Source organism: Centruroides sculpturatus, unplaced genomic scaffold, assembly GCF_000671375.1.
Source record: "Centruroides sculpturatus isolate CEXI.00-Female unplaced genomic scaffold, Cexi_2.0 scaffold7, whole genome shotgun sequence".
In the NCBI taxonomy this organism is placed as follows: domain Eukaryota; kingdom Metazoa; phylum Arthropoda; class Arachnida; order Scorpiones; family Buthidae; genus Centruroides; species Centruroides sculpturatus.
In genome coordinates, this window is record NW_019384510.1 from 1,552,554 (window position 1) to 1,573,721 (window position 21,168).

Sequence of the window (21,168 nt, forward strand, 5' to 3'; positions counted from 1 at the left end):
AAGACTGACGAAGCAATATTAAAAATAACCGAAACAAATCAAAAATTAATTTAATTTTTATCTATTTCTTAAATATATGCACAGTTTATGTAAATAAATCTTGCAAATTTTGAACTTAATGAAGACTTTACTCGTTATTAGCACTTAACAAATTTTTAATAAAACTCACTCCTCCTCAAAATTAAGTTTTTTTTTGCCATTTTATAGTAATTAGTTACATAAAAGTCTTTTTAATAAAATATCCTAATAGATAACTCCACACGCAGTTTTAAATGTCGTTGATTCATAGAAAATAAAAGGGCCCCCACACGAGCAGTCGACGACCCTGTGAGACAATACTACAAGGAATATTTTAGCCCACCAGTGCGAAGTGCGAACCCACGGCCAACAACTAACACCGGTAGTAGTTTGTCACGGGTTCACACCTCGCCAACAGACTGGCTACGTGGAATTTTCCTAGTTTTCGTTACGTTTGTAACACCCAGTTTTCCTTAGAAAGCCTCCCGGTAGATGAATCGTATATAAAAATAATAAACAAACAAGGAATATATTGAAAATTATTCCTATAATAGCAAGATTTTCGAACCGTAGAATTATATATTCTAAAGACTATTTTAAAATATAATTTATTAGTGCATTCCTAAAAGACTCCTATAACGCGAATTTTATCTAGCAAACCTATTGATGATGCAGAATTACACGCAAAGTTTTAAACGCAAATTAAACACTAGAGGTAAAGGACACTGTTCAGAATCTTACCTTTTTCTGTTGTTAAACCTCTCATTTAAAAAAAATGAGAAATATAAAGAATGTCAAATATATTTACTGCATCAGCCTGCATTATATTACGCAACAATATATTTATTTGTCAAACCGGATTTTTAAACTGGTAATAAAAAAAAAAAAAAAAACTTAAACATCATAAAGTATTAAATTCCGACTTTATAAGTCAATATTACTTATAAAATTTTATTATTTTTTAAAATGAATTTAAAGTGTAATTAATATATTTGTAATTCAAACACTCGTAAATATAGGAATGTTTTTTGTTCAGATTTTTTATTTTATTTCCAGCTTTATTCAAATCATTGGCGCGTAAAGCTTTGTATGGCACAGGAATATTTGAATGGTGAACCTCGTGCACAGTATTTACTTCAGACATTTTAATTCGGGGGAATGTTTTGGGGGAACGTTTTCTTATAAAAAAAAATTGGTTTGGGCTCCTTTTGGTGGAGATCCAAGGCAATTTCCCCATAGGATAAAGCGCCTCTGATTCAAATCTTTGCACCAAAGTGAAGCTGAAGGTGAAAGAAACGATTCAAATACTCCATTTTACTTTTCCGGCTGTTGTACAGAGGGAAAGTACGACAATCGGCCAAAATTTTTACATTTTTGGTCTAGGGAGAACTTGAAATGTCGAGAAATGCATAAAAGTTGGGTTTCTTTCTGTATACGTGGATATGTATATGGGGGCACGAGTTTATTCACTCAGTTTGAAACTTAATAACTCCTGTGCTTTCTGTCGAAAATTTCTAAAATTTTGCATAGAGGATTGTGTGTTAGAAAGAAATATTTCTAGAAATTTTCAGAAAAATCGTACCGTTGATTCGGGAGATACGGCCCTCACCTTTTTAATAGCTCCCGTACCGATCTGTAGAATCAGAAAAGTAATGGTAGCAATTATTAGTGACGAAAACAAAGTCGAGCAGCAACGATGCTAGCTTATTTAAAAACAAAATTAAGTAATTAAAACACAATTCGAACTATTAGATAAAATCTATAGTAACTCAGTGTTTAAGGGAATTCTCAGTCAGTTAATAGACAAGTAATTAAAATAGGATGAATCAAGACCGTCGTATTACTAAAAGATTAAAACAATTGAATTAGGAAGAGAAAATATAGTTTATTTACGCATTAATTGTGTAAAAAAAAATTCCAATTGACAGTGAATTCGAAAAAAAACAGGAAAAAAGTAACCGTCCGTTAGTAAAAAACAAGTTGGTTTGGCCTTGAGCTTTCACCTCTGTGACTCACCACTTTATGAAAGTCTTCCGCCTTGGACTAGACCGGATATAATATACAGTATATATATATTTTTTTTTATACCTTTTCAATCTTTATCACAAAATTTTGAACTTTTCCTCGTATATTTATCACACCAGGAATTACATTTAATCTCAAGCACGTTAAATCCGATAAGAAATTTTGCGATAATTTCGATGATTTAGATAATAAAAAGATGTTTAAATCCGAGAAAAACTAATTTTACACATTTTTAAGTGTTTGTTAAGTGATAATTCCACATAACGGAAGTTTTGTGCTGGTTTGGGGTTTACGAGTGCGCGAGTCGTAACTTAAAACATTTCCTAGTTTAGGTCACTATGGGGCAATCGTGTAGATACACTACTACAGGTGCTTTCACACCGTAATATTTTATAAATAAATAAACGTTACATTACTATTTTACTGATCACGATAAAGTTTAATGTTTATTTTATCGACTTGATATTATAAACACGAGTTGAATATAATTAAAAATCAATTTAAGCACGAATTTTTCTTAATTTCTCAACAGCGTTACAACTACATTAACGTGAAAGTTACGCTAAACAGTGACGCACCAGTAAATAATTTGGCAGCAAGATTTTTAAAAAAATAGGGATTACAAACAATACTTACTTTCATTTTTCCTATAAATTTGGCCGGATTTTTAAACTTCGCCATATATTCGTCACCGTAGAAAACACTAGGCTACACGTTGAAATTACTTAGAAACCTCGCTACTTTCTATACCTTTACACGATAATTAAACATTTTATAAGGAACAAGGGTAGATAAACAGTTCCGTTAATTCTACATTGTTTACCTTTGAAATATTTATTACACACGTGATAAACTTTATGTAAATCATCACTGCCAGCTTTAATCTTTGTGATCATTTACCTACGTTTAGAAATGGGCGAGAAAGATGTAAGATTCATCTTACCTGATACATCTAGTGTATCCAATACTATATTGTATTCTTTTTTTGACCTTTAACCTCGCTCGCTACCACCGGTTTGAAAGGGTCAATGACCCGAAAGTTATTCTGGAAATGAAATTTGATAGTACTTATTCATATGGAACGAAGGTCAGTTCAATATAACAAAGTTACGGTATCTTTAACACATTAATGATTGATATAGTTCATTTTTGATGGACTTCGTTTAGGATAATAGGACATCGCATAGTTTCCTATTTGGCCATCAGAGGGCACTATAAGGTATCAGTTTCACACACGAATACTTGGCAGCCAGTGATACACTTTGACAACGTCAAACTTATTAAAAATATTTTACGGCTTTTGCTCGAAGAGAAGCGTTTTAAAATAAAATTCACAATAATTAAACTGGTAAGTATTTATTTTTACACTTAAATATTTTCTTTCTTAATTGTCATTACAGAATAAAGTTTGCAATCTTAATTGAGAGTTAAAGAAATTGGTAGCGGTTATTATTTCTTAATTAAACTTATTTCGCCCGGTTCTAGTGTTTAAATTATAAAATAATATGATAAAAGAGATGCATAAATTAATTTTCTTACTTGTAAAATGAATATTTATACTGTTTAATTAATGCTTTTATAATGTATTTTAATGGAAATGTAACTCGAGCCCGGTGAAAACGATATTTAAAAAATTAGAAATGCAACTCGATAGCTGTAAAATACAATTAATTTAGTTCGGTAAAACTGTTTTATTGGATGCAATGTAGCACAGAAATTGTTTACACAATACAGTCATCATAATGACGAACTTACCAGGATCACATAACACATAAGGACTATATGTGACCTTACACGAGTGGGCATACCAAAGAACTTCATAAGGTGAGGGTTTGATTTGATAGTTCCTCTTTAGTGTTTGATGTGTTCTTTACATAAAGCTGATACTTATTACTAATAATACGCGTGGAAGTTGCTTGTGTTCTTTACAGAGTTCACTGCCGTTGTGTATTTTACTGTTGGATTGGTGTGCTTAACAGTTTCTGACGGCAGCAAATTTCATAACTTACCAAACACCCATTTGTATTAGCTAATATATCAGGCAGGATTCAAATTTCTGATGAAATTTTACAATTTCGTAATGAAAACTTTATAAAACAGTATAAAAAATCCCGGTAGAATGTCGAAAATTTTGATTTATTGCTTATATCAAAGTAGATTAGTAGATCTACTGGATAAACCTGCATTAAAAAAATAAAATAAAATACTAAAATTATCTGTTGCGCTGTGTTTAAATGCATCCATTTTATGCATTAAATGGGTGTATTAGGGTAAACAAAATTTACTTAATTATAAGCCTGTGTAATTATATTTTACCTGTATAATTAAACATGATGTTGCACCTAATTTTGAAATCATTACGAGCTGTAAATTTTCATTAGCATATTATCACCCCTTATCATTAGCTTAGATGATATATTCATTAAAATAACAATTAAGCAATGGGTAAAGTTAACAATTTATTACATAGTCATCACTTACAGTATAGAGTTTTATGATACAGTGGTTCAGCCGCCATAATTATGCATGTAAAGGCATATTATACAATATTTATTTTAATAAAAGCGATAAATTATTCCGTAATTTACAATAAGCCCAAAGTCCGTATAACTATAGTTCTGATATATACAATATTTTACATTATTCCTCTGTTTTTCCACATTTTATCAGTACCTCGGCGGTAAATCATCGGTAGTAAAATACCTGGGACTAAAATTATAATTTTCTGGAGAATAAGGCGGAGGTGGTATATTAAGAAGTCTTGGAGGAATTCCGGATGCATAAAGCGGGGTGGACACCGGTAGTGATGTCATTTCGAAGGTATTATTTGTACCACGGTGAGTAATAACAACAGAGTTATCAGTCTCTCTTCTCTGGCAGAGTTTTATTAGCAGGTATACAACAACTGATATCACGATATACAATCCAACACTTCCAATAACGTAGACGGCTAGAACTCTGTTTTTCTCCCACTTGTGTGTTATGGCCGCTATTAATATAGCCAGCAGGACTAGGATTAATCCTAAACCAAGGACGACAAAGGATTTCCACATCGATGACAGAATTGTCTGTCCTGTTTTCGGTATCGAAGTAGTGTATTCGTTCATATCTGTTGTGAAGCCCTGAAACAGTGTTTCAGATATTAGAATCAGTTATAAGAATTAAATTATATGAAAAATTTGACAATAGAGTATTGAATTTCGTAAATTTATTAGAAAAATGCCCTTCGAATAATATTGTGTTAAATTAATAACGATCAATGTGAGGGATGTTCTAGGTTATCCTTTGTAATCAAATACTAAAAATGTTAGTGAGGTGTGGATTATTTACTGAAAAAATTAATTAAATTTAATAAATATGCTCGTGGCATGCAGTTAAATTTCATTAAAGATAGAGGCTCGCAACTTTTAGTGACTTACGTCATTGTTACAACAAAGGATTTTGGTAAATCCTATTGTAACTTCTCAAATCAGAGGCTTAACTAAGAGAGGCGAGGGTGGGCACGTGCACCGGACGCTGACCTTGGGACTCCAAAATGAGTCCTTCGAATTGTTTTGTAATTAACATTGAATGAAGGGAGCCAGGTATGAGGGCACCCCTTATTCAACGGTACCCTCATCTCATACCTCGCACCCCTGGGCACCAAAACTGTCTCAAACAGATTACTTAATTGAGAAATTAATACAATTTCCTGCATACAATGTATAATTCTGTAAAAATCCCGTATAAATCTACCAGATACTATACCCGCTTATCCTCTATAAAACACGTTTTTTGTCTTCTAAAATTTCCTTTTCTTCCCTAAATTTTATCTTTATTCATTTAGAAGATTATAAAATTTTTATTTGTTTCATATGAATTACCATTCAATACGTACCTCTTACTATTATTAATCGATTATCTTCTATGCTGCATCTAAGAATAGCTAATGTTATTAGCAGGAAACGTTGCTAATTATAATTAAATAATTTAATTAGAAGATCAAACTTTATATATTTTAATTAATTAATTAATTATTATTATTATAATTTTAACAAAATAATTATATTCATTTGAAGCAGTTATATAACTTACCTTCAAAGAACTTTCCTTTCAGGATGTAAAGGACAAAATGAGAGGATCTTCAAGGGTAAATTCTTGATAATGGAGGTGGATAAAGGGGTGCATAATTCACGTGTTACTCGTTGAGACTAGTGAATGGACGAAAATTGTTCGTACAAATCTTTAGGGATTAATGAACAAAAATTTTAGGGCCATAACTGTCTCGTTAATTTATTATACTTAATAATGACGTAGTTTAATTGATACTTAACATGTTTTTGGATTGGATAGATAAATTATAATTTAATTCTTCGTTCAATTGTTAAATAGCGGTTAAGGCCTTTGTTCGCTTTTAAATTTAATAACCGTTAAATTAATTGATTACTTTTAAAAAAAAGCGGTGGAATTTTATTGGTTGTCGAGATTTTTAAATTTTCATTTTCTCTTTCTGGATTGGCTGGAAGTGATGAAAGCGAATAATTTATAAATTTTAAAATTTATTTAAATTATTTTTAATACCCAACTATTATAGAATTGTACGTAACTTGGCTTATGTTTTTTTTTCATTATAAATGCTAAAATAATGATAAAAATTACTCTTTGGAAGTATTCTACTGCTAACAATCATATAAATTGCTAAAAAATTAAAGGAAAAAAAATACTTTTTCCTAATTAGCATATTATAAAACACCGTTTTTTTTAAATATGAGCCATTGAAAATTACTCAACACGGTTACTTTTCTGTCGTTTTCACGTGTAAGGTTAATTAAGTTAAAAAATAAAACGTTATATCTTTTATTATCTGCAAACAATAAAATTTAAATCCTTATTTTTTTAGTCTTGTAAATCATAAGCTATAAAACGATCTTAATTATAGTAACTTGACATCTATAGATAAAAATACATACATATATATATATATATATATATTATAATAATAATTTATCCTCAGGATAGTCTGGTGACGTCATAAGTGGATATCCTTGCGCCAGATCTTTAAGTATCACGTGACAAAACGGTCACATGGTTGTGAGGTGAGTGAAGGATGAAAAACGTTTATTTTTGTTTCGTCGAAAGATCATTGTGTTCGTGTTTGTTGACAAAATATCATGGATATGCTTTAACAATTAAAGGTAATTTATCTATTGTTACGTATAACAAATAAGATTTTTTCTACTTTATCTAGAATTTCTCTAGAATTTATCTGTTATTAACACAAGCGTTATAGAACGTTCGTTAACGAGTTACCGTCAGTTTCAGCTGTCATTTTCTAATTCGTTTTTTTTCTAATTGTATTTAATTATACGTTCTTTAATATTTTAAAGACCTAATTAAAACAAAAATAGGTCATAGTTTGCGATGAATTCTTATTTGCTTCCCAAGTATCTAACAGCGACTACATTGGGTGATAAATTTGCTGTAANGGGTGGGCACGTGCACCGAACGCTGACCTTGGGACTCCAAAATGAGTCCTTCGAGTTGTTTTGTAATTAACATTGAATGAAGGGAGCCAGGTATGAGGGCACCCCTTATTCAACGGTACCCTCATCTCATACCTCGCACCCCTGGGCACCAAAACTGTCTCAAACAGATTACTTAATTGAGAAATTAATACAATTTCCTGCATACAATGTATAATTCTGTAAAAATCCCGTATAAATCTACCAGATACTATACCCGCTTATCCTCTATAAAACACGTTTTTTGTCTTCTAAAATTTCCTTTTCTTCCCTAAATTTTATCTTTATTCATTTAGAAGATTATAAAATTTTTATTTGTTTCATATGAATTACCATTCAATACGTACCTCTTACTATTATTAATCGATTATCTTCTATGCTGCATCTAAGAATAGCTAATGTTATTAGCAGGAAACGTTGCTAATTATAATTAAATAATTTAATTAGAAGATCAAACTTTATATATTTTAATTAATTAATTAATTATTATTATTATAATTTTAACAAAATAATTATATTCATTTGAAGCAGTTATATAACTTACCTTCAAAGAACTTTCCTTTCAGGATGTAAAGGACAAAATGAGAGGATCTTCAAGGGTAAATTCTTGATAATGGAGGTGGATAAAGGGGTGCATAATTCACGTGTTACTCGTTGAGACTAGTGAATGGACGAAAATTGTTCGTACAAATCTTTAGGGATTAATGAACAAAAATTTTAGGGCCATAACTGTCTCGTTAATTTATTATACTTAATAATGACGTAGTTTAATTGATACTTAACATGTTTTTGGATTGGATAGATAAATTATAATTTAATTCTTCGTTCAATTGTTAAATAGCGGTTAAGGCCTTTGTTCGCTTTTAAATTTAATAACCGTTAAATTAATTGATTACTTTTAAAAAAAAGCGGTGGAATTTTATTGGTTGTCGAGATTTTTAAATTTTCATTTTCTCTTTCTGGATTGGCTGGAAGTGATGAAAGCGAATAATTTATAAATTTTAAAATTTATTTAAATTATTTTTAATACCCAACTATTATAGAATTGTACGTAACTTGGCTTATGTTTTTTTTTCATTATAAATGCTAAAATAATGATAAAAATTACTCTTTGGAAGTATTCTACTGCTAACAATCATATAAATTGCTAAAAAATTAAAGGAAAAAAAATACTTTTTCCTAATTAGCATATTATAAAACACCGTTTTTTTTAAATATGAGCCATTGAAAATTACTCAACACGGTTACTTTTCTGTCGTTTTCACGTGTAAGGTTAATTAAGTTAAAAAATAAAACGTTATATCTTTTATTATCTGCAAACAATAAAATTTAAATCCTTATTTTTTTAGTCTTGTAAATCATAAGCTATAAAACGATCTTAATTATAGTAACTTGACATCTATAGATAAAAATACATACATATATATATATATATATTATAATAATAATTTATCCTCAGGATAGTCTGGTGACGTCATAAGTGGATATCCTTGCGCCAGATCTTTAAGTATCACGTGACAAAACGGTCACATGGTTGTGAGGTGAGTGAAGGATGAAAAACGTTTATTTTTGTTTCGTCGAAAGATCATTGTGTTCGTGTTTGTTGACAAAATATCATGGATATGCTTTAACAATTAAAGGTAATTTATCTATTGTTACGTATAACAAATAAGATTTTTTCTACTTTATCTAGAATTTCTCTAGAATTTATCTGTTATTAACACAAGCGTTATAGAACGTTCGTTAACGAGTTACCGTCAGTTTCAGCTGTCATTTTCTAATTCGTTTTTTTTCTAATTGTATTTAATTATACGTTCTTTAATATTTTAAAGACCTAATTAAAACAAAAATAGGTCATAGTTTGCGATGAATTCTTATTTGCTTCCCAAGTATCTAACAGCGACTACATTGGGTGATAAATTTGCTGTAAGTACAATTGATTAGTACTTTTTAAAACATAAATTTCAATATTTTCTCACATAAATTTCTATAGTCTCGCGGCTTCTGTGTTTAGTTTATTTTTATGTGTAGTTTCGATGGACGAATATTATTTTTGCTTACGTTGAAGTTAGAAATTTCTTGTTGTGGCTCAGGGAGGTCAAAAAGTCAGTTAACCACTGTAATATATTTTTTTATCGTTTACGTACATACTTTTGTGAAGTCGATTATTCGGCACTTTGTTGTCTGTTTACGATTTATCTCCACATGTGTTCTAAATCCTGCTTACGATTTGTGTTTACAACTTCCCCAGAAACACGCGAGATACGGTTAATTGACTTTTGGACCAGTATGCGTTTAAAATGTTACTAAACTTATACATTGTTAGCGTAAGCCACGGTGATAAAATATAAGTTTCTTACTCGCTGGCAGTCTCAACAAGAGACTCGCATTCAAAGTACTGTACCTTTCACAAATGTGTCTGTCGCAAGCTTTTCTTTTATACAAACAGTAAAAGTATTGAGTTTCTTATTGCAAATGTGATAAACTGTAATCTAAATACTAAAAAAAATAGTAAAAATTACAACTTTTGTGATATAAAACCGCATTAAACCGACATTACTCTTATGAAATTAAGTAATAATTTTTTTATTTTTATTTAATTGTAATAAACGAGTAATTACTTATTGTGGCGTCACAATGCAAGGCTGCAATTTCGAATCATATTTCTATTTTAAAATTCACGCCACTTCCGATTTAAACCGGAAGTTCGTACGTAGCTAATCGGAGCCTCCAACCACTTTCATATCTGGTCTCGATTTTTTTTATCTATCCAACTCCGTTCTCGAAATTAAGGACGGACGAACGTACAGACGGACGATAGTAGGTCTGCAATTTGAAAATTGTAGTCCAATAAAGGTGTTTAAGTAATAAAGAAGTAAAGATCCGCGCGCATTTTGTTAATATTTTACACGAAAATAATATAATAATGACGTAACAATATTTAAGTACGGTTGAGACAATTTCTATATTTGTGTACGCTCGTATGTCGTCACGTATTTACTTTGTTTCGTATGTTTTTGAAATTGCTTTCGAATGTCTTATAATTTATTTCGGCCTTATTGTTTAAGTGACATGTATATCTAACAGGATAGACGAATCGTAAATCAAACATATGTACAGTGTATACGAAAGAATCACAGGTACAGTACGTGTACTTTGTACTGATAGAATATATTTACGTTTTAAGGCGGTATCTGCAGCTGATAATTGTAATAAGAGTAATTAAGCTTTTTTACTAAAGGGATGAAACAATTTTCATGCATTTTTATGAAAATCAATATAGTATTTTATATACATACTTGCAGCGTTGCTTACAGTCTCGACAAGACATAATTCAATTTTACAATATCAAACCGCCCGAAATAGTCTATTATAACTTTTCCTTTGAAGTTATGTAGAACGTTACACATACCAAAGCTATTGTTTTATCGAAAAATACGGTCCATTCTATAAAACAATAGCTACGAATCTCACCATAAAAAAACTGTAAATTAGCGTATTATACAGTAACGATAGAATATATATCTTCCATCCTTCGTGAGGACCTTAGTTATATGAATTGTTCGTGCGTATAAGTGCAGTGTTTTTATGAAAAATGGCGTGAAATGTTGTCTTTATGAAAATTCTTATATAATACTTTTGTTTATTTATTACTCGTACGAAAACAATACACTTACATAACTGTTTTTTTGTGCTAGTAATACAGACAAACAATAAATAATTTCATAAGGGATACGATGAGACTGCTAAAATTTTAAAAAAATGTTTACAAATAATATGGCCTAAAGCTATATTTTTCGTTATTTAAATCAGTTATTCAAGAATGCAAACGTGTTGACTCATTGTAATGACGAGTGTACATACCGTACAGACGGCTATTATTACGGGCATTTATATAGACAAACACGTCTATATATGTTATATAAAGGAGGGAATTATTATAATTTATATATTTTTGATTTGTTTAAGCGCTTTTTATAACAATAGATTTACCAAAATAGAAGACGTTTGCGTGTGGAGTAGCCATTTTTTTTTCATTTGGCTGGCCAGAAATGATGGATGTTTCAAGTTGTACGGCGTTTTCTTCCTGCGATTTGCATTAAAATTTTCAGAAGAATAGAATTATTGTTCTCTTACCTATATAATGAAAGAGGGTACAAGGTTTAAGAAGATGACCGTGACCTAGGTCGTCGTTCCATACCGATTGATGTTATTGTAGAATCTATAGTAATTTAACAAATTATACTCAGTTTTCGATTATTGTATTGCGAGGAATTATGTTACAGTAATCAATTCGTGTTACTGTTCGAGTTTTACGTATAAAAACAGCAAATGGATTCATTTCAAGTGCTCGAATGAAGCAGGATCTTGTTCTCGGTGACTGTCTTATAATGGCTTCCTGAAAGAAACGAGTTTCGGGAAGCCAAAGACAGAAAATGTAGAGATTCTCCAACAAAAACTTCTACGTTTTAACGCTAATTTCTTCTCTATTACTTCCTGTACGTTACTGTGATGCTGAAGGAAACGGCGAGTTTTCTTCTTGATTCGTGTTTATTCGAGTAAATATACGGTCTTTAAGCGGGCAAATTTTCTATGTTTTACTAAAGTGTGTTCTTAAACTAACAAGTAAGTATAGAGTTTTATTCTCTACGCTTGACTACAATCATAAAACATTTCTTTATAGCTCTTACATATACTTTTGAGCACTTTGTTGGCCTCTTTATTCATAGAGTTATTACACCGTCACTAGACACAAGATCATCCCGAGTTTCTAAGGTTGATCTTGTGTCCAGTGACGGGGTAATAAGTCTAAGAATAAAGAGGCCAACATAGCGCTCAAAAGTATATACCAAGGCTAGACAAGAAGCGTATTATAGTAGCTCTTACATATTTAAATAAAGAGAATTGTTAAACTAGTTCCTCTATAAATGGAAATAATTTAGCTGTTCTTCTCCGTGAATCTCCTTAAGCTGTTTTCTGTAAACTCCATAATTAAATAGTCACTATTTTTTTCTCTAAGATCCTTCTGTCTTCTATAATAGATGAGTCCTAGAGAAGAAATTTATGGTTGCTTACGAGTTATTGTTCCTTAACAAAGGCAGGAACTATCTCGTGTTCGAAAAAGGAATTCTCTAACAGACAGACACAATTTCCTTTTCTATAAAGCTTTTGTATTTGTACATCAGTGCTTTAGAAACCCGAGATGAATACATTTTTGAAAAATTTATATCGCGGTTCGGGTCAAGAACGAAAGAATTAGATTACAAGAAAATAAAAAAAGGAATAAACACGACCTTGGTTAGAAGAAAGCCATTACAAAATCGCTATCCAGATTATTTTCTCCACATTTTTACCTTTTTTGGACGGATGTTGATGAAGTGGATAACCTCATAATTACTTCGAATGGTGCTAACTTTTATTAGGTTTTTTTTATATTAAAAATATTATGAAATCTATTTAAAGAATTTGCTATTATTGTCATACATTTAATGAGAATACTTTTTTCTTGATTTCGAGTGATGAGTAATCTGTTATGCTAGATATTTTTTATGTTTACTGTAATATTTCCTGAGCGATTTTTATTTTTGTCCTCTTTGTGTCACTTAAGAAGCTGGTCAACTATGATTTAATCAGAACGTTTCCACTTTTGAAATATATTTCATTCACATGATGCAATATTTGGGTTACATTCTAATGATATACTTCCTATAGGAAGATTACATTACAAAGTATCAGATTATTTACGGATTTAAAGCATTATGTATACAATTTAACACTTATTTTATTATCGTAGAAGAATTTGCCGCATTTCTACATATATTTTTCTTTATTTTACAGAATGGAGAACGAAAAAAATGTGAAGGAGAACGAGAAAAGTTCCAAAATATCATTCAGTATCATCGAGTTTCTGGGATTATTTCTGATATTGATTGGGACTTTAATAGCTATATTTTCGCCCCGTATGGGCGATATTGAAAATACTATGGCAGCTTTGGGATACATCATTATCATCTTGGGCATTCTAGTTATATTTATAGGCTGTATATTCAGTGTATTCAGCGATAGAAAGAAAAGTAAAGAGAAGGACGAAGAAGCTGCTGCCTCCGACAATCCCGCAAACGTTGATATATCAAATTCTCCCTCTAACGAAGATTTATCACGTATGAATCAGTGTAACATTGAAATGCCCTTCGAGCAATCTAAACTGGCTTTATCATCGCCATCGACGTCAGAAGATGGACACAGACTTTCTATAGATGAACCTCCCCCTTCTTACTACGAAGCAGTTGGAATTTCGTCGTGATTAGTCAACCATTTTTTATATAATTAATTTTATATTCTTTTATTCTGGATAAAGGTGGATTGATATAGTTTGATTTTAAGATAAATATCGTCCTGCTTTAATTTATGGTGCAATAAAGTTTTGAAGTGGAACGTGTTGTGTGTCACGAACACTTTTTCAATGTCCTGTACGTTTTCTAGCTTTAATTCGTGTAAAACGTTTGTTTCGAGGAATATTTATTACGCAAAATTACCTTTTTGTATGTACGAATTATAGTTTTAAGTGTGTTTAATTAATTAACAATTTGTAAATTTTTGTACGGTTTATTTTTATGCTTTACGAAACTATTCAATCTGCCTGTTAATCAAGTTCCTAGCAGTTTTTATATACAGTCGAACCTCCGATAACGTCCACCTGTAAACAGCGGCCATTTTTTACGTGATTTTGTATGCACTTTTATTAGAATAACAATAACAATCATAATAATAACTTGTAAACAACGGTCACGTCAGAGCAGGGGCTACTTTTTATGTGTCCCCCTCGTTGGCCGTCGTTCACAGGTTTGACTGTATATTAAACGGAACTAAAACGTGTTTCTGGTGCTAAATAGTCATCATTCTTTAAATCGAATTACTCAATTTTTCTTTTATTCGAATGAAAACAATCAGGTCAAGCAATTAAAATTTGCTTTGTTATCACGAATTAGATCAAATATTGTTTATACATCCGATATTTCCTTACTTTGTATTGACCCTTTTTCTTTAAAAAAGTATAAAAATGATCAAATTTTATATGCAAAAATTCTTTTAATATTAATCTGGTGTATTTTATGCAAAGGTTTGTACATACAACTACCCCAGGACCATTGTGAAACTTCAATGACCCGAGTCATTGCTCAAAAGTTTGACCCAATTAGATCAGACACCTCAGGGATTTTATGTTCGAATATACGTTTTGCTATTGTATATGTGTACGTCTTTATATAAATAAATTATGTACAAATAAATAAATATAAAAAAAGTGTGAAAAATTGTTTAAACAACTCAAAAAGCTTTTATTTTGTTACGTTTTCGGAACACTACTATATACATAAAATAAAATCTTTTAATTTAATGCTACGTATAAACACACAGACGTTTTTTTTTTTTTTATATAGAGCCATAAAAACTCAAATTTCACGGCATGTAAGCTCGGTTAGTGGCCTCTTCGTACGTAGGGGGTGGCTGATTTAAGTAAGCTGTCGATGGTGTATTACTCCACACGGACGAATATAACATGTTACTTTCTGGCGCCAAAACTATGGACGATGTCGATGCTTCGTTTGTAGTAAAATTAGGGGAATTTTGCTCTATAGTCCAGGCCGGTTTGCATATCGATATCCCATTTGTGTTATCAAACGTGGCACGTTGTGGAAGTTGATGGCTTTCTTCTTCCTCGTTACTTTTTAAAGTGTGATTTACGCATCCAAAAAGCATAAACAATATGCCAGAACAGAATAGAACTAATCCCGTTATCTTCCCGATAAACGATAACCATAGGGACGACATCAAGAATATGACCACCCCCATTAACACGAATGTTAAACCAATTTTGACAAACGTGTGGGAGCACATTTTATAATCTGTAATTAAAACACAGTAGCTTATAACACAAAATAATACAGTTCTACATAAGAACTATCTACAACTACGCAGATCGATCTTACGTAAACGTAACCAAAGTTGGTAGCGAGAACTTTACAGCCTACCTTTATGCTAATCTACGCCAACACGTAACGTTACTAACTTACACGCGTAAACACCATAATTAAAGGGAAGTTAATATAGTAACATAATCAGGAAAGATGTATTGGTAATTTAAAAGTATAATTCTGCATAAGAAAGGGAAAATAACTCACCGATTTTGATTTGTGGGATGCACATCCCATAACTAAAATCGCACAGGTGGTACGTCACGAGTGTAACAGATGGTAGATATTAATGAGTAAACAGAAATACCTAACGATAGCGGTCTACTACTATAGTAACAATAAAATCTATGCTTATATAAAGGAGTCATAACCGATTTATAACACCTAAACTATAAATTAAAATATACATTTGGCAGTCACCATTTACTTGTTAATAGTTTAATATAGCACCGAAAATCGTTAAATTAAATTAATTGTCTTAAATTCTTAATTACAATTAAGCTCTGAAAAAAAATTTAATTGCTAATTGGGCTCGTGTTCTTGATTTTTTCAATTAAGTGACGCCTTTTTAAGTATAAATAATTGGCATTATTTATGTAGGCTTTACGCTGAATTCGTTAGCATAATTTAAATGTATTAATATTTTATAAATTTTTTCAATTAATAAGTTTTATCTATAATTGTATGCAATTTATCTTCGAAATGATTGCTCAATACTTCAGGATATTCCGAAAAAATACATAAATATATTTTAATGCTAATTCTTGTATAAATCACGTGTTTTTTATTTCAAAAAAATTCTGATGGAATAATAATTAAAAAATTAATTTAATAAAGTAGATTAAACAAGGTTTCTTAAGAATGTGTTGTTTTATATTGATAATTCCCTCTCCAAAAAAATGTTTGAAAGTTCATTTTAGGAAAATTAAATACAGTCAACCTCCTATAAAATTGTTGATAATTCCGTTTTATATGAATTCCATGTTGTACGAGTCACTTAGATTTTACAAATACGTGTGCCGTATTTGTAAAATCTAAGTGACTCGTACAACATGGAATTCATATAAAACGGAATAATCAACAGTGTTATAGGGGGGTCGACTGTATTGTAGTGTTGATTTTTTCCCAAACTTTTCACAAATAAATGTAATTTCTACACTCAAAATTCTTCGAAACAAATTAAAATTTCATTTAATTTTTTTTATAAATTCCAACATTAAACAGGTGTGTTCTTAATTGTTACGTCGTAATCTACCCGACTGAATATTTGAAGTTTTCAACTGTAATTATTTTTATTGTGTCATTAATTTAAATACTTTTTTTTTCTATTAAAAAATTTAAAAAGATAATTTATTTTTATTTGTTTAATTCTTTTTCTTTATCTGTTTTTATGCAGGGAAAAAATATATAAAAATATATTCGTTAAGTAGAAGAATTAATTATGTTACAAAAATTTATAATTTCAATTTAAAAAAAAAAATAAGTAAATAAAGAGAAAACTTATTTAAAATTAACACGATAAACAATATTGGTGAATAAATTCAAAACAATTCATAAGCGGATAAACGTGACTAACCGAGAATTCCCCGACTCTCTACGAAAAAAGGAAAACAAATAGATAAAAAAAAACTAAATAAAACGAAAGAAGGGGAATTTTTATATAAACAATCACCTAATTTAAAAAGATCTGTAATTATTTTACGTATGTTCCTCACAAAGGAGCATACCCGATGTCGCTCTTCGAATAACCGACGTATTCGAGGGGAATTACAAGGGAGCATACGTTTTTCAACTAAAAAACTTGCTATAAAGACGTATGTGCAAGAAATTTTTTGCCCATAAATCCGGTCGATGATACTTAGATGCGTCACTGCTGTTGTTTTTTTTTCAAATTTTACGATATTCCGACCCGTTTGCACAGACAGTCGACCGGAATGACTGATATTGTGAAGAGTATTAAGTTCGATTGCCAAGACACTCCTAGAAATACAGTAAACAAGTAGGCCTATATCCAGTGCTTACAAAGTTTTTGATACATTATCACATATTCTAGGTTAGTTAATAAGGAGGGTAGTTTTCCTTGACTTCGGATTGAAAATTTCCCTTCGTAAGTCATCAGCTTTAGAATATGCAAACTGGTGTCCTTCGCGTGATATTGTTTGAAAAGATCTAAACAATATCTTTAAGCAATTAATTACCGTTTTAATGAGTTTATTTACTATAACCCAAATAAATAACTTATTAATATTTACAATTTACTTTTCGTCTTTTAAACCTCTATATGTTTTAAAAAGCGATATTTTAATATATTAAAATAAAACGAGTAAAGAAATCGCATCTTGACGTAAGAAACAAAATGGCGGATTAAATACAGTATTACAGCATCATCTATTAAGTTGTAATTTATATGACTAAAAGAAATCATTTGTTCTGTATAATATAATTTCTGTACGTTAAAAACCGGAATACTCTTAGTAATTTAATGAAAAAAGCTATTAATTTAAGCAGGTGCACGAATCACGATTTTATAGTAATAATCTCGATTCGTAAGAATGGAAATTGCACCGTTCACCAGATGGCATTACGTGCCCGATAACCTTAAATGCACTTAATGCCATCTGGTGGAAAAATACTCAATCTCGCTGACGAAGTCGGTGTATTAAATTCTTATTAAGGAATATACAAAATATACTCGATATTATTAATTCTGTCTTTTGTAAAAGAAAATATATCTGTTTTAAAAGAGTTAATAAACACGTATCGTATGTATAAATATTTCTGTATAATGTAAAAATTTCTTGTATAAGCCTAACACCGAGGCCTGACTTTAGATTTGTGTGTCCTTTCAAAAAGACAAACTGCACAAAAAAGTCATAAAAAAATCTTTCCTTTTACCAGATAATAATATATTTAAGAGCGAAGCCTGTGCCTCGGTAGGGCGAAGCCTTAAGGCTTATTAAGCTGTAATTTGTGACTGCGTATTGCCCTGTTTATCAGTCATCTCATTTTACAATCTAGATTACTGCTTCTTATAATCGAATTACTGTTATTAAAATACAAGTTTTTATTTAATTACCATCAAGCATTTTATTATTTCAGTTTCTTTCTGACACAGAAGTTACATTTTAATGTGAATGAAACAAATATATGAAGCTTTTTGTATTGTTCTTACTTATAAACACTTATAAACAATAAAAATTCGTGTGTCCTAAAAAACTCGTTAATTTAGAACTTTGATCGAACAAAAAATGTAAACAATTTCTCTGAATCATCGTAATATTTTTTTAAAAATGATTTTACTTTGTGTCGAGTCATTTTACAGACTTTTCTTCTGTTAGACTGGTCAGAAAGACTTTATTGTAATCAGACAATATAAGTTATTCGTGATGTATTTCTAAATATTAAGGTAAATTTACGATTTTTTATTTGGATATTCTGTTTTTTTTTAAAGGAATTTAATGTAAAAAACGGTACTTAGTTTAATTAGATTTGTGCTGTTCTTGTAATCTTATACTAATTTTTTTTTTTCAAATAAACACATAAATATTATCTATATTAGGGTTTTATTGTTATTTTCTATTTCTGTGTACAGTGAAACCTGTATAAGCTGGAATTGCACAGTACAGAATACTTTTTGGTGGCTTGACAGATTTTCTTAACATTGGAAATCGCTCCGTTCCGAACAATTTTTTGTGTTTAGGAAAGTTTCCGTTTTATTCGGGTTCCCTTTAGTCGGGTTTTATTCTATTTATACGCAACTTATAATTTTAAAAGTACATAAATATGTTATGTTACTAGAAAACAAGAACGAGAAGAAACTGTTGAAACGACAATAGTGAAAGAATTACTGTTGCGCTTTCGAATTTTTATTATTAATTTTTCTTCTTTTCTTTTTTAAAATAATAAAAATTAGGTTAAACAATTTCGTATTTACAAATTCTACTTGTAAATTAGCTTAGTTCTCGGGTGACACGTTCTGCTTTCACTCGTTATACAAAGGGGAGTAAGACCCGGCTCGTTCACACTCTCTTCCAATTCCAAAAATATATATGATTAAATTCAATAAATGAATAAACACATATTTTACCACTTATCTGCACACGTGATGGCACAATAAGCACTACGTAAATCGATCCATCTAAGAGTCAGGCCTATCTACAATGGATGTAAGCGTGGCCGATTATAAAGCCTACAATAAACGATGCCACGCGAAAATTAATCCAGCTTCAAGTATAAAAAATAATGTTAATTTTTATTCGTTTCTTTTCTTTTAATATAAAAAATAGTATATACCGGTAACGAATCTGTTGACCAATCGTGGAATTTCTGATTTCTGTGCAGATAAGTCACATTAATCGATCTAAAACGTGCGAAAATAGGCAAAATACTGTTAATCGACTTTTTTACTACTACTACACCGTCACACCATTCCCTAAAGGGGTGGCCAAGAAAAAATAGATTTTCTATGCACGTCACTGCAAACTTCACTCCTCTGAAGAACATCATACAGGCAGGGCATAGCATACCAGCAGGAGCGGATCTAGGTTTTTCGGGGCCTAGGGCTTATTGAGATCTTTTTAAGGGAAACTGGGCTTATTGAGGTCTTTTTAAGGGAAACTGGCCCTATTTAGGCGTTACAGAAGTAGAGAAAATCCGAAAAACTTCACATGGCCAGCCCGTCCGAGCGGCGCGAACCCACGACCGAGATCCAAATGTTATGGGTACGAAGACCGCTTGGCCACTGGTAGGCACTAGTCGTTAATGAAAAGTATTAAAAATGTATGATAATAATTCAATTTTTGTGAACCCTTGACATTTAGGGGCCTAGGGCTTAAGCCCTATTAGTCCCTATGTAGATCCGCCGCTGCACACCAGGAATTTTCATCCGCTCTTTCAAAGTGGGACTACTAAACCCCATCCATACTTGACAACCGTTCCGCCTATGCATACCTCTCGCTTCTTCAACATTCGTGATTAATTTCATACACTCTCACTCACAATCTGTTTCTGTATTCTATTTTTCCAATTAGTAAATTAAGAAAAATAACTTTTGATTTGTTCTTTTTTCTTTCAGATTAAGAAAAATCCAAGCATTAGAATCAATAATAAGCAAGGTGAAAGAGATGAAATCATTGATTTTCGCATTTTTGTTTTTATTCGCAAGAATTATTACCATTTTGATAACACTTTACAGCGATGATCTAATTCTACAAGCGATAGCATCATCCGTAACAAACATAATTATAGGCTTAATTTTGATAGTTTTTTGTATTATAGATCTACGGAAAATATATTCTTATCACACTCCTAACAATAGAAAATCGACTGCAACTAGAGTACTTACCTTTAAAGATGATAGGCAGCCATTGAAACTCAATAAAAGAAAGGCTCGTGCTTTTAATAATAGCCAATCAGCATCCTCAATTGGATTTAAAATTTATTATGCCCATTCACCGAATCACAATAAAACGAAAACCGATGCCGTAAATAATACAGAATCAATTGCAATTACCTCATCTCTAATCAAAAGCGATGCTTATTCATCAATTGAAAGTGAAAAGAATTCACTTCACTTAGTCATTGACATTAGAGGGGTCCATTGAAAAATACATTAAATTGTACTCTATACAATGTTGGAAGTGGATACTTCT

The 21,168-nt window shown here is 30.8% G+C and overlaps 2 protein-coding genes and 1 long non-coding RNA gene across 9 annotated transcripts; 1 reads left to right on the forward strand and 2 right to left on the reverse strand.

The window, feature by feature from the left end:
- Positions 1-3,255: 3,255 nt before the first annotated feature.
- LOC111622399 lies at positions 3,256-14,886 on the forward strand. Of its 7 annotated transcripts, none has more exons than XR_002756264.1 (2): positions 3,256-3,391; positions 7,037-7,490. XR_002756264.1 is itself a non-coding variant. In XM_023364775.1 (2 exons), exon 2 carries the CDS (start codon positions 13,384-13,386, stop codon positions 13,846-13,848), a length of 465 nt encoding a protein of 154 aa, XP_023220543.1. In that variant the 5' UTR covers positions 3,278-3,391; position 13,383; the 3' UTR covers positions 13,849-14,886. The 7 variants fall into 7 exon arrangements, 5 of the variants coding, with proteins under 5 accessions (XP_023220543.1, XP_023220541.1, XP_023220540.1 ...); XM_023364775.1 differs by lacking the exon at positions 7,037-7,490 and adding an exon at positions 13,383-14,886 and having other exon boundaries at positions 3,278-3,391; XR_002756265.1 differs by lacking the exon at positions 3,256-3,391 and adding an exon at positions 4,798-4,880.
- On the reverse strand, positions 3,918-6,387 carry LOC111622402. The gene is made up of 3 exons (XR_002756266.1): positions 6,118-6,387; positions 5,921-5,958; positions 3,918-5,165 (listed from the first exon to the last, which is right to left on the reverse strand). It is a non-coding gene; the product is annotated as an uncharacterized LOC111622402 (long non-coding RNA).
- A 2-nt stretch (positions 14,887-14,888) lies between the features above and the next one.
- LOC111622401 lies at positions 14,889-15,794 on the reverse strand. The gene is made up of 2 exons (XM_023364777.1): positions 15,725-15,794; positions 14,889-15,448 (listed from the first exon to the last, which is right to left on the reverse strand). The coding sequence occupies exons 1-2, from the start codon at positions 15,747-15,749 to the stop codon at positions 15,003-15,005; spliced, it is 471 nt and encodes a 156-aa protein (XP_023220545.1). The 5' UTR covers positions 15,750-15,794; the 3' UTR covers positions 14,889-15,002.
- Between the last annotated feature and the right edge of the window lie 5,374 nt (positions 15,795-21,168).

What these genes read in the sequence shown, in the direction of transcription:
- LOC111622401 (XM_023364777.1), bottom strand. Translation starts at nt 15,749, where the DNA reads ATGTGCATCCCACAAATCAAAATCG. An exon ending in CATCCCACAAATCAAAATCG is followed by an intron (nt 15,449 to 15,724) that starts GTGAGTTATTTT and finishes TTTTAATTACAG; the next exon opens with ATTATAAAATGTGCTCCCAC.